Source organism: Rhinoraja longicauda, chromosome 7 (assembly GCF_053455715.1).
Source record: "Rhinoraja longicauda isolate Sanriku21f chromosome 7, sRhiLon1.1, whole genome shotgun sequence".
Lineage (NCBI taxonomy): Eukaryota > Metazoa > Chordata > Chondrichthyes > Rajiformes > Arhynchobatidae > Rhinoraja > Rhinoraja longicauda.
Window position 1 is genome coordinate 39,270,343 of NC_135959.1, and position 14,000 is coordinate 39,284,342.

The 14,000-nt window shown below is 39.4% G+C and overlaps 1 protein-coding gene across 1 annotated transcript in view; it reads left to right on the plus strand.

Moving 5' to 3' along the window:
* Positions 1 to 14,000, plus strand: part of gpc6a (glypican 6a) — a 545,671-nt gene that overhangs the window by 497,954 nt on the left and 33,717 nt on the right. Inside the window, exon 6 of the mRNA XM_078402332.1 lies at positions 8,426 to 8,563. Within this exon, the coding sequence (XP_078258458.1) occupies positions 8,426 to 8,563 (138 nt within the window). The remainder of the gene's footprint in view (positions 1 to 8,425; positions 8,564 to 14,000) is intronic.

Consider the following 14,000-nt stretch of genomic DNA (forward strand, 5'->3'; position numbering starts at 1 on the left):
TGCCAGCCAAGTTGGCATACTGGGTGAGGCCTATTGCCTGCATTTGGCCTTCAGCCCTCTCAAACCTTCCTATCTATACTTCTGTCCAAATATATTTTAAAGGTCGTAATTGTATCGGCTTCTGCAGATTCCTATGACAGCTCATTCCAAATATAGACCACCCTCTGAATGAAACAAAATGCCCTTTTGATCCCTCTTATACCTTTCCCCTCTCACTTTAAGCCTATGCCCTGTAATTTTAGAAACATCTACCTTGGGGGTAAAAGACTGAGTGTGTAGAATATCCATGTCCTTCCTGATCTTCTACATCTCAATAAGATTCCTATCCTCCAAAGATCCTCCAGCCTATCCAATTTCTCCTTATAAATCAAGCATTGAAACCCAGGTAACATCCTGGTGAATCTCTTCTGCACATTTTTCAACTTATTGACATCCTTCCTTTTGCTCAGCCAGCAGAACTGCACATAGTACTCCTTGTGTGGTCTAAAGAATTACTTGTATGGCTTCATTATGATATGCCAACCTTTGCACTCAATACTCTTCCAAATGAAGGGACCTGGCTCACCACTTCTAAGGAACCATGCACCTGATCTGCCAGATCCGTCTGTCCTGCAACAATATCCATGGCTCTACCATTTAATGCGTAAATCCAGCTCTGGGTTGACAGACCAAAGTGCACCACCTCACACTTGTCTGAGTTAAATTTCATTTGCTATTCCTTGGTCCAGCTTCCCACCTGATCTAGATCTTGTTGTAAACTTAGATATTCTTGCTCATTGTCCACTATACCACCAATGTTGGTATCATCTGCTGATTAAAAGCTTGACACATTAAGGTGTCTTGGTATATAGTTTATAAAGCTTAGAAAGCCTATCAGGATTGGATGTGCAGGTCTCATCAAATATTAAAACTGCACAAAACCTGTTCCTATCCTTTAACCATCCCTCTGCTTGGAGAGACGTATGGCTGAAATTGCAAATGATTGCAATCTCACTGCCATTTCTGATCTTCAGATTAATTTTAGATGAAAATTCATGCCCTCATTCAGATAATCTATTTCCATATCCATAAAATTATCCAGTCCCATCTCTGGCTTAGGTTATCTAATGCTGAAATCCCCCTCTTTGTCTTTATTACCTCAAGAGTTGACTGTTCCATTGCAGGTTTCACTCCTCGCTGACTTTGTCATTCAGTTCTCTGTAACTTTGAGATTATGCAACAGGTCAGGCAGCATCTCAGGAGAGAAGGAATGGGTGATGTTTCGGGTCGAGACCCTTCTTCAGACTGAAGAAGGGTCTCGACCCGAAACGTCACCCATTCCTTCTCTCCTGAGATGCTGCCTGACCTGCTGAGTTACTCCAGCATTTTGTGAATAAATACTTTCGATTTGTACCAGCATCTGCAGTTATTTTCTTACACTTGAGATTATGCAAAGCATCGATGCTCAAGCCCATACGAGCACCAGGTGCCATTTGCCTTTGACCCTAATTGTGACAACAGTTGTATTTTGTATTCAAGTCAAACAAAATCACATCTTCACACCTTGGGCTGTAGTAGAGGGCATTTCATAAGATACTTGCGCTGTGCCTTAGAGAGACCTGCAGTCTCTGTGAAAACTCCTTCATTATTGCCATTGCCAGAAATCAATCTGTATAACTCAGGTCCTTTCCAAACTCTGCCTACTGATTACTGGGACTATAGCTGTCATTGCATTCGAGTCCCAAGCTGAAGAAGTCTGCCCATCTTCATATTATCTTTTAATTTTTCTATCCACTTGCAGGGAAAACCAGGTGACTGTAAATTTCTCACTATTATTGAATAGTCTATTGTCATCTTAAAGATGAATAAACTGGCACCTATCATAGTCAATGCATGGTGATTATAATGCAGAAGCTGAATTAATGTGCATGAGACTCATTTAGATTCTGCTCCCATGGCATTAAAAGTGAATGAATAGATTTCATTTGTACTTTGCCATTAGGTGAATGACCAGACCCAGGTTTGATGGAAACAAAGCTATTACTTGCCTGGCACTGTGAAAATGTTGTTAATAACCTGCCCTCAGGGGTTCAACAAGCAGTTAGTCATAAAGCTTCAGCGAAACAAACGTAGCTGCAAAGTCTCCTTTAATCTTGGTGAGACAAGGTTTGACATTTCACGACTGTCTATTGGGGCTTATCTCACACTGATGTTACAAATGGTACAATCACTGGCAAATGCATATAAAGGTTCAAACGTTAAGGAAACAACACAACTTTAAAATGCTGCTAGAACTTGAAAGATGACAAGATATTTACTAGATCGAAGGTATAATTTACTAGATGTAATTTGGAAATAAATTTGAGTCTGGGATTGTTACAACCCATCACCCATGTTTTGCTGACCTACATTAGCTTCAGTAAAACAAATCCTCAGTATTAATGTTTCACTCCTGCCATCACACATCCCTTACAGCTTTTGAAATCTCCTCCAAACTTACAATTTTGAGTTTGCTGCTTTTCTCAAATTTAAAGCTTTGTTCCATTGTAGATATGTAAAGATTATATAAACGTGAATAGCTGTAGTTGTGATTTATATGGTATGGCATTGATCTTATCAATGTGCTTGAAGTTACAGAAATGTTGTTCCCATGGCTAATTAGTTGAAATGGAGGCTCATTAAAGATTCCTGCTGTCTATGCTGTCTGTACCCCTCATTATTTTATATACCTCATTTTTTTCTCCACTGCTCCATGAAAGACAGATATACCCTCTCCAGTTGCATGATAATAATTTCCAATGGCTAACTTGAGTAACATGTAGCAGTGCACCAGAATAAGTTTCCTTGGAACCTTATTTTCAGAAGCTGCCTGCTGAGCCAGAAAAAAACTGTTTAAAGATTAGGGGCAGGCTTTGGCAAATTAATTAACTTATCATGTAGTAATCACATGATTATCTGGTTTATCTGGCAATGGGCTGTGTGAATTAGTGTTTGTAATTTTTGTGAGAGGTATATCTCTGAGGAGTACATTAATTTGTTGAATTGTAGAACAAACACACAGAAGTACTGTTTATTTAATGAAGACATTTATTCCCGTGCCTCAGAAGTGTCATCCTTTAGTGTTGATTGAACAGAAATACAAAAATGTTTTATCATTAAGAGTTGGTTCCAGAATTTGGCTCTCAGCGATGAGAAAGTGCAGATTGGAAGCTCAGCTGTGCCCTGCAGGAAAATAAAATATTCAGAATGAGAGTTATCGGAATACACCAGTTATGAAGCTGCTTGAACTCAAAGTATCAATAGAGGTCCAATAATAGTTGTTTTTAAATTGCAGCAGGAAGTGAAATGAGCTTGGAAAATTCATCAGAATTTTGAATCTCAAAATACATTGTATCATATAGGATTCCACTTCCAAAAGCATATTACTCCTTTCGAGTACTTATCTTGTTCTCTGTTGAATGCCATAATTAATCTGTCTCCACTAGACCCAAGTGCATTACAGACCCTCGCAGCACATTGTGTTTAAACGCAAATCCTCATGTTATTTTCTGCTCATTTGCCAATCACCTTCATTCTATATTCCGACAATCTTGACCCTTCTTCTGATAGAAACAATTTCCTCTTCCAGCTCCTGTGTCGGCCCTGCCTCTTACCATTTTATAATGGCTATCATCCCTCTACAAATGTGGAGGGACATTAAATTATGTCTGTATCAGTATTGAGTACATGTTGACCATTATGCAAAGTCAGTTGCACAACTACTTTGTGGGATTCTTTTGAATGTTTTGTAGCGGCCAGCCTCTCGTCTATATCAATTAGCTCCCAAGCTGCCACTTGCATAGACCGGGTCAGTGATAAGCGTAATGACTCGAACAAATAATAACAGAGATCCGCCTTGACGTTTAATAGTTAGTCTTCTTTATTTGAAGGTGCAATAAACATATTGGCATATCTCTTGTCATCGACTGGTTATTAATTGCTAGGTAAAATTCCATATCTTACCACAGTCTATGCGATCGATACGAATTGCCAGATATAACTTTGGCGGAGTCTGTATTAAACTTCTTGTTAATAAAACTTACAACCGATTACATCTTGGCTGATAAATCTTTTGGCGGAGCTTCTAGCTGACCCTCTGGCAGCACCTCCCAGCTCACACACCCTGCCAGCACGTACCCAACTGCCCGTATTCTGGCTCCGCCCAGCCCCAACGCAAGCATTGCATTAACTCTATAGTGTCCAGACTACAGCAGGATACAAGGTAATAATATCAATAAGCAAAAATAACTAATAACTGCAAAATGGCTCCTGCATGTTTATTAAGAGTTAAAAAGGACTTGAATGACCACAATTCCTGACATTCTTAAAATTGACTATTGAAGACTATTCATAAGGTCTTAAGGAATAGGAGTAGAATTAGGCCATTCGGCCCATCAAGTCTACTCCGCCATTCAATCATAGCTGATCTATCGTTCCCTCCTAACCCCATTCTTCTGCCTTCTCCCCATAACCTCTGACACCTGTATTATTCAAGAATCTATCTATCTCTGCCTTAAAAATATCCACTGACGACCTCCACAGCCTTCTGTGGCAAAGAATTCCACAAATTCACCACCCTCTGACTAAAGAAATTCATCCTCACCTTAATTCATTCCAATTAAAATCAGACAACAAAAGAAACACTCAGCAGGTCAGGCAAAATCTAGTTCCACAGATTTCCAGATCAAAGGCTTCTAAGTACAAAAGGTTTAGATGGCCAGAGAGTTTCCTGAAACTGAAAGTGGATTGTCCAACTCAAGAATGGATCATACTGAACCTTATGGAGGGAAGCAGGCCTGACCCAGTGACTGGTGCGTCAGTGGAAGGGTATTTTGGGAACAGTGATCGCAACTCCATAACTTCTAAGATAGTTATGAATAAGGATATGACTGGTTCTTAGGGGAAGGTACTAAACTGGGGTATGACTGATTACAGCTTTATTAGGCAGGAGTTTGTGATAGTAAATTGGGTTGCAGTTGTTATTAGGTAAGTCCACATTTGGCATAGGGAGTCATTTAAAAACAACTGATCTGAGTTCAGGAACGGCATGTTCCAGTAAGGAGAAAGAATAAGCATGGCTAGGTAAAGAAATCGTGATGACCAAAGAGGTTACAATTTGGTGAAAAAGAAAAAAAACAAGCATTTGTTAGGCTTAGAAACATGAATTCGTACAGAACCCTCGAGAAATATAAAGCAAGCAGGAAAGAACTAAAGCAGGCAATTAGAAGGGCCAAAAGATGCCATGAAATGTCATTAAAGAATTGGATTAAAGAAAATCCCAAGGCTTTATACGTTAAAAACAAGAGGGTAACAGGAAGAAGGGAGTAGGCTCAAGGATAAAGCAGGGATTTTATGCTTGGAGTCAGAAGATGTAGGTGAGATATTAAACACGTACTTTCCTTCTTTATTCACCAAGGAGCAGGACATGGAGAACAGTGAGATCTGTGTGAGGCAGATAAGCTAGGACAGTTTGAGAGTAAGAAGGTGGTGGTGTTGAGGATTGTGAAGACCATTAAGGTGGATAATGCACCAGAGCTTGGTGAGATCTATCGCAGGTTATGGAGAAAGGCAAGTGAGAAAGTTATATGGGCCTTGACAAAGAACGTTGGTTCATATCTAGCGCAGGCAAGGTGCCAGAAGACAGGAGAGTAGTCAGTCATTTCTTTGTAATAAGAGAAGTGGAGATAACCCAGTAAATTCTAGGGCAGTGAATTGCACAGTATTGGTAGGGGAGCTATTGGAAAGGATTCTTTAGGATAGGATTTACTTATATTTGGAAGAGGATGGGCTAATCAGGGGCAGTCAGCATGGCATTGTGTGGGGCAGGTCATGTTTTACAAACCTGATTGGGTTTTTTTGAGGAGATGATGAAGGTGATCAAAGAGGGTAAGGCAGTGGATATCGTCTGTACAGATTTTAGTTAAGCATTAAAAAAATCCCTCGTGATAACCAGTAGAATAAGATGGGGCAAGATGTTTCTCTCTCAACAAAAATGACAAAAAATTAAACCCGAAAACAGAAACCCATCATGGAAATCACACAAGCACTTTGAGATTTGCACAAATTTCCTGGATGAATTGACAATTGCTCCTACCGTAGATCCTGAGTTGCGAGATGATTGCATTATCATTCAACAGTCACTAACGGAGCACATTATAGATATTGCCCATGAAGACCATCAAGGAATTAGGGCAGAACAGTGGCGCTGGCGTAGAGTTGCAGCCGTACAGCGCCAGAAACCGGGGTTCAATCTTGACCCGAGGTGCTGTCTATACAGAGTTTATATGTTCTCCCTGTGTCCTCATGGGTTTTCTCTGGGTGCTCTGGTTTCCTCCCGCACTCCAAAGACATACAGGTTTGTAGACCAATCGGCTTTGGTAAAATTGTAAATTGTCCATAGCGTGTAGGATAGAACTAGTGTACGGGGGTGATTGTTAGTTGGCGTGGACTCGGTGGGCCGAAGGGCCTGTTTCTGCACTGCATCTCAAAAGTCTAAGGAGTCATGAAGATTAAACATTTGTTAATGGAACAGTTATGATTCCCTCAAGCAGATTGTTTGGTTGAACATAATATAAACACAACCTACTGTGCCAAGCAATACAAATATCAGAACCACCCAGAGAGAGCCCTTGATTAGCATTAGTGTTGACTTTGCAGATCTGCAATCTTGCATTTGCTTGTAACTTGATGAATATAGTAAATACCCGTTGTAGAAATTGTCAGCTTTACATCTCTGAATGATTATTCTAAGATTCCATCATAATGTTACATTTTTACATTGTTTGATGTTCTGAAAATAATGATCCTATCTGATATTTTGAACAAAGCCCATGTAGGTCATTTGGGCCATAGCGTCAAAGTCAACTTGCAGGAAAACAATCTAATTTGTCCCAGTCACCCTCATTATTACTCCCTCAAAATTCTGTCCATATACCTACCGATTCCATTCTGATTCTTTTTGCTTCAACAAAGAGTAATTTACAGCATTCAATTAGTCTGAGCATGTCTTTGGGATGTGGTAGGAAACTGGAGCACCGGGCACAGACATGTGCAGTCAGAGTCAAAGAGTCATAGAGTTAGTGTGTGGCCGGTAATGTAATTGTATGGCTAAGGGTGTGTTTCAATGCTGACAACTCTGAGATTAAAATCAAAACATTATTTGAACCATGATTGAACAGTGAGAATGAGATGATTCAGTTATACTCCATGTACCTTTCCACAAGGGAGAAAGAACAATTAAAGCCAGAACTCACTGATAACAAAAGAGGCGGAGAACAAAATACAGCAAGAAAAAATGGTATCAGGCTTGATGACAGAAATGAAAACCAGACTGTTTACAGTGAGTTCACAGGGAAACTAAAAAGAAATGAGAAGGGCATGAGAAAGAACATGAAATAGGGAATTGGGAACTCTTACCTTTTGGAAAAAGAATAGGGGAGGTAGTATGAACTGGAAGGAAGAACTCTAAAGAGGATAAAGAAGCAATAAGTATCTCTGTGTAAGTTGTTGAAAGCAGCAGAGCAGTAGACAAACCTGTTTAAAAGCGTACAGCTTTCTAAGTAGCAGATGAAGTAGAATGGTAAGGAAATCCTGATTAAACTTTCAAAACTGGTATATTGTGTCCAGTTCTGGATGCCTAAAGTTGTGAAGGACTTAGAAAGAGTAAACAAGATATTTATTTTAAATGATTCCAGGATTTAGAGACTTCAGTTATGTGGATAGCTTAGAAATTTGGAAGCTGAACGAGGTTCTAGTAATAAAGGAGTTTAAAATCATGAGGATTCTAGTGATTCCATTGATGGAAGGACATAGAATGATTGACAAAATAACTGTCTAGAATGAACTACCGCAGCCAAATTAAATGGTGACATTGTATAAGTGATGAAAATCTGAAAAACAAATTCGAGGGCTGTGGGAGGAAATCAGGGGATCGGTGCCAGTTGGATTGCTGGACTAAGCATGCCAAATGCCCTCCTTTCATGCTGTAACATTCATCTGATTCTGAATGTACAGTCCCTCTTTAAGAAGACCAAGTGGATTTCATCAGTGTATGGTTCTGAGTATGTCCAAAATTCTGATATTTTGCTAAGAAACCAGCTGTTGTTCTGTGCTGTGGTCTGCAGTGAGTTTGACTAATTAACAACAGATGCAAGGCCCACACAGTCCTAGGTTACAGGAATTAGAATTCAAAGTTAATATTTTAGCTCTGGATTCAAAAGAACAGCTAACGTCTTGATCTTTCCCTGTGTGTCCCAAAGATGAAATTAAAATGATTTCTTTTTAAAGAGATGTTTAATGGGAACAGAAACAAGTCACTGAAGCTGCTCCACTTATCTGAGGTTCCTGTAATGGTAAACTTAATTAGGTTACATAAGATTCAAACATTTTAATGTGTTTAATATTGCAGGTTTTTCTAGGATGTGGGCAGCCTAAACCAGCTAGACGTGAAACACGTTCCGTTTCAGATAATTTTAACATAAGGTTCAGGCCCTACAGCCCAGAGGAACGCCCGACAACAGCAGCTGGCACAAGCTTGGATAGATTGGTGAGTATTCACACATCTTTACTTTCTACTTCCTCCCACATCTTGCATCAGCTGAAAAAAGCATGTCTAATACCTCTCTTAAAGGTCCATCAAAAAATCTAATTTTAAAAAGACTAAGAAATAGTGTGAAAATAGACAACTTACAAGGTATAATTTCCATTCTCTCAATATAATTTGGAACCTTAAAAGGGTGTTGCAATAGGATCAAAGTAGAATGACACGGTGAAATAATGCCCTGGTTTTCATTTCTCCCGTATGTAGGTAGACCTCAGTTTAGTTGCTAGATCTGCTGGAAAATAGTGTTTTAGTCAGGGTCAAATGATGAAATCATTTTTATCCTATCTCCAGATTACTGCTCTCATCAACAAACTAGGAGATATTAAACTGAACTTCAGCTGTAGTGGAAAATGGATTCAGTGTTTCAAACTACTTTTTTTCCAGCCCTTTGTAAATCTTGAAACTTACAAATTTCCACCTTTAAGCTGATGCTTCCATACACTCTGGCTATTCAATATATTCTAATTAGTAGTACTGCAGGTTTTGCAAAATCAGACACACTATGAAGAATGTGTCTGATTTTGCAAAATCAATATATACTTTATACGAGCATTTCAGCGCAGCGGTAGAGTTGCTGCTTTACAGCGAATGCAGTGCCGGAGACTCAGGTTCGATCCTGACTACGGGTGCTGCACTGTAAGGAGTTTGTACGTTCTCCCCGTGACCTGCGTGGGTTTACTCCGAGATCTTCGGTTTCCTCCCACACTCCAAAGACGTACAGGTATGTAGGTTAATTGGCTGGGTAAATGTAAAAAATTGTCCCTAGTGGGTGTAGGATAGTGTTAATGTACGGGGATCACTGGGCGGCACGGACTTGGAGGGCCGAAAAGGCCTGTTTCCGGCTGTATATATATGATATATGATATATGATATGATAAGTGAAATTCAGCCCGAAATAACAATTACCATAGAGGACACTCCAAAGCGGGAATTCTTTGCCACAGAAGGCTGTAGAGGCTGTCAATTAATATTTTTGAGGCAGAGATAGATAGATTCTTGATTAGTACAGGTGCCAGGTGTTATGGGGAGAAGGCAGCTGAATTGGGTTAGGAGGAAGAGATAGATAGCCATGATTAAATGGCAGAGTAGACTTGATGGGCCGAATGGCCTAATTTTGCTCCTATCACCAATGACCTTATGAACACTATTCCCAAGAAATGAGCGTGATAGTTATACAGGTGGAAGGAAAATTGTCAACGGCAGAACATAGTTCCTCATGAACAATGTTTTCTCTGGCAACAGTGTAAAGAACTGTAAGTATTACTGTTGATATTTATATTGTAAATCATTTTGAATAGTCAGAATAAGACAGTTGGTGATATAAACATAGACTATACTTAGCAAATTTAGAACATTTTTCTCCTCATTATTTTCACACAGGGGTGAAAGTTTAACCCCAAACTTTGATTCATTTAATGCTGCTTTAAAAATAACAGGAGATCGATGTGATGCTAAATATGTTTCATATATTAATCGCAAATATATTAATGAAACTGACAACTGAGTCAATCCCTGTAAGAATTAAGTGGCCACAAACAATATACATTACATTATGTATATGTTATCTCTGCTTGATTTTGTTTAAAATGCGACCGAATTTAAGATAGCAATGAATTGCAAACAACCTCTGATTTGTTTTATGAGCTCATTACTACTTTATAATATTATTATAAGTGGGATTATAAAAACTGAATCTGGCCAGATTGTGAAAGTGAACTATTTTTCATTATACATATTATAGGACCATTTATTTTTAAAAAGTTATGGTGATAATAAAATATTATAATGATTATTGATTAAATGAAAATAATTGATTACATTGATTTCGAATTATATGCTGTGGGGTTATATTTTGATCTGAAATAACTAGGTAATGATAATCCATCCACCTTGTATTTTCAAGTTTACATTAGTCTCTGGACAATGCTAGATATTTTACTGAACCCATTTGATGTGATTAATATCTCATAATGATTTTTGAGTATTAATGTGTTTTAATTTTTTTGGTATAGCTATTAAACTATTTGCTTAATTTTGAATTGAGCTATTTTTGGTGCACTAAACCATAGTTAGGTATAACGTTAGTTTTTCAATCATTTACAAGGCACAAGCCAGGAGTGTGAAGGAATATTCTCCATTTATCTAATTGAGCACAACTCCAACAGCTCTGAAGAAGTTCAACACCTCACTGGTCAAAGGAGTGGTCCTGAACAATCACTCCCTCCAGTCCCTGCATGCTATTTCTGTAGTGCGAACTATGGACAAATTGCATTACAGTTGCTTGCCTAGAACAAGGCAATTATTAGCACCTCTTAACTCTGCGATTAATACCATCAAGAAAGAGAAGGGCAGCAGCCACAGATTCTACATCAGGTTCCGCACCATTTTAATTTGGATATATATCACAGGTCTTTAATTGGGTCTAATTTTGTATCCCCCATGCAATGCAGTGTGGGAGTACTTTCACCAGAAGGGGGTCTTCCAAGTTGCACCTTTCAGGGCCTCCTCTCCAGGGATTAGCTACTTCCCCCGAAAAAACTTGCCATATCTAGCTCCATGTTTATGCTATTTGTGTGGTAATTATTGAGCCAAATGTAATCTGATTTTCCTATGAGTTACTTGCTTCAAACAGCAGTTGTTAAATTAAGCCCTAGTATGTATGATCAGTCTCCAATGAGTTCTAGAACTGCCTTGTGAAGTGTTCTACATGAACCTTTAGACGCCATATTTTGCTCTTTGTTTTTTAGTGTGTGAAAGTTCAGCAGCATTCATTTTTTGGGCCTAAGAACATCAATTTATGTTGCAAAGGATTCAAGCATGTGATGCATGGCAATTAATGTCATGGGAAAACTTGGGATGTACTAACATTGATTGGAACTGGATGCTGGCTAATTTCATGATTGGCACAATTTTACACAGAAATGATAACTAACAACATTTGCTCTGAATATATTCCATTTTGGATCATGTAGTACTGAGAAAAATCAGGGCTCTGTGATCCAATTTCTAAGCAGTTATGTCTTGGCAAGAAAAAATGACCTACTCTCTGCCGTTCACATAAAATCATAATGTTTGTGTTAACATTGGGGTGACTGAGACAGCTTTGATGGACAGCACCTAGTTAAGAAAGTTCTCTCCACAACCTCATCCTGATTTTAATTGGGCTTTATTGTTCAGCTCCCGTTAATGTCAAATTTTAAAACATCTTTGGGTACATGTCATGGCAATCCTTGTGTCACAGTGTATCTTCATTTACTTGATAACACAATTGACATTCACCTGCACAAAATGAAGCCTAAAATTGGAGATTGAGGCAACATTGCCACAATACCTATATCTTGCCAATAACTGGATGTGGTCCTGCAAAGTGAATATTGGGAGTTTAACAAATGTTTAAAAAGTAGAACCCCGAGGGTAATGATCGTCAGATTACACATGTAAGTGAGATTAAAAATAGGCAGATGGGACAGATTAATGCATGGCTCAAGAGCTCATGCCGATGGCAGGAATTCAGATTTTTAGACTATTGATATTTCTTCTCGAGCAGTGGAGACCTGTACAAGAGGGATGGGTTGAATCTGAACTGGAGGGGAACCAATATCCTCACTGTGAGATTTGCTGGTGCTATGTGGAGGGTTCCAAGGGGTTCCAGTGAATGTCAAGTGGTGGAAACGAGAGAAGTAGGTCAGAAATTTGAAGTAATGATGAGAAGCAGGAGGTTAGGATCAGTAGGAGTCAAAGGAAGGACAGACAGGGGGGAAAGGAATATAGTGATGCTGATGGGCTGAAATGTGTTTATTTCAATGCAAGAAGTATTATGGAGAAAACAGATGAACTTAGCATGATCTAGCAGCCTAGATCAGTGCTTGGGACTGTGATGTTGCGGCAAATGTGGAAACATGGTTGCGAGAGGGACACGATTGGCAGCTCGATGTTCCGGGGTTTTGTGTTTCAGACGTGATAGAGAAAGAGGCAAAGAGTTGTGTTACTAATCAGGGAGACTGTGACTGCGGCAATCAGGGAGGTCTTACTGGAGGGTTTATCTGCTGAAGAGATATGGGTGGAGCTCAGAAATAATAAGGGTGCAAGCATTCTAATGGGACTGTACCATCCAATCGCTCCATGGCAGGTATTGTCTTGGTGAATCTCCTCTGCACTCTCTCCAGTGCTACTCAGAAAATTCCGATGAGGAAGAAGTTGAGGACGAGGTGGAAACTGAAGTAGATAACGCACTACAGAAGTGCTTATTCGCGTTTGGATGCTTTGATTATTGCAGGGTTTTCGAAAGTTACATTGGTGCACTTATCCAATAATCACATAAAACCAGTTCGCTAATCATCAACATCTCAAATAAGCCACTTATCAACCAAGAGCGGGCAAGACAATGTGCAAATGGGAAGCAGAATTCTGCCAAAATTGGTATGTAGTTCTTTAGACAATAGACAATAAGTGCAGGAGTAGGCCATTCGGCCCTTCGAGCCAGCACCACAATTCAATGTGATCATGGCTGATCATTCTCAATCAGTACCCTGTTCCTGCCTTCTCCCCATATCCCCTGACTCCGCTATCCTTAAGAGCTCTATCTAGCTCTCTCTTGAAAGCATTCAGAGAATTGGCCCCCACTGCCTACTGAGGCAGAGAATTCCACAGATTTACAACTCTCTGACTGAAAAAGTTTTTCCTCATCTCCATTCTAAATGGCCTATCCCTTATTGTTAAACTGTGGCCTCTAGTTCTGGACTTCCCCAACATTGGGAACATGTTTCCTGCCTCTAACGTGTCCAACCCCTTAATAATCTTTATATGTTTCAATAAGATCCCCTCTCATCCTTCTAAATTCCAGTGTATACAAGCCTAGTCGCTCCAGTCTTTAGCACCAAAGCTGCAGTATTGTCTGGACCAAAGCCTTGTACATCCAGTGTACTCAATATACTCAACTATTTATTGGGATCACATTGAGAGAGCCAACTTGCTCAGTTATGAACAAATTCTAAGAGAACTCGGGGAAGGATTGATGTGGGTTCATAAACTGCATTTTGGCACAAGTCATTGAAAGTTAATTTGGCTTTCATGGTTTGAGTTTACGCTAGAGCCACCATTGGTTGAGATAGGGTGTGTTCACGAAGCATCCTACTCTAATACCTACCACAAACTGTGACACTGGGAAGTACATGTGTACTGTGCAATTTTCCACCCATTTTGGAATCATTCAGCAAATGCTACTAATTTTAGCAAATCAGATGCTGTTTGACCTGCTGAGTTACAACAGTCGTTTGGTTTTTGCTCCAGATTCCAGCATCTACAATCTCTTGTGTCTCATTCTGGAATCATTTACATTGTGTTACTGCAACTATTTCATGTAATAATGTTAAGATCTTTT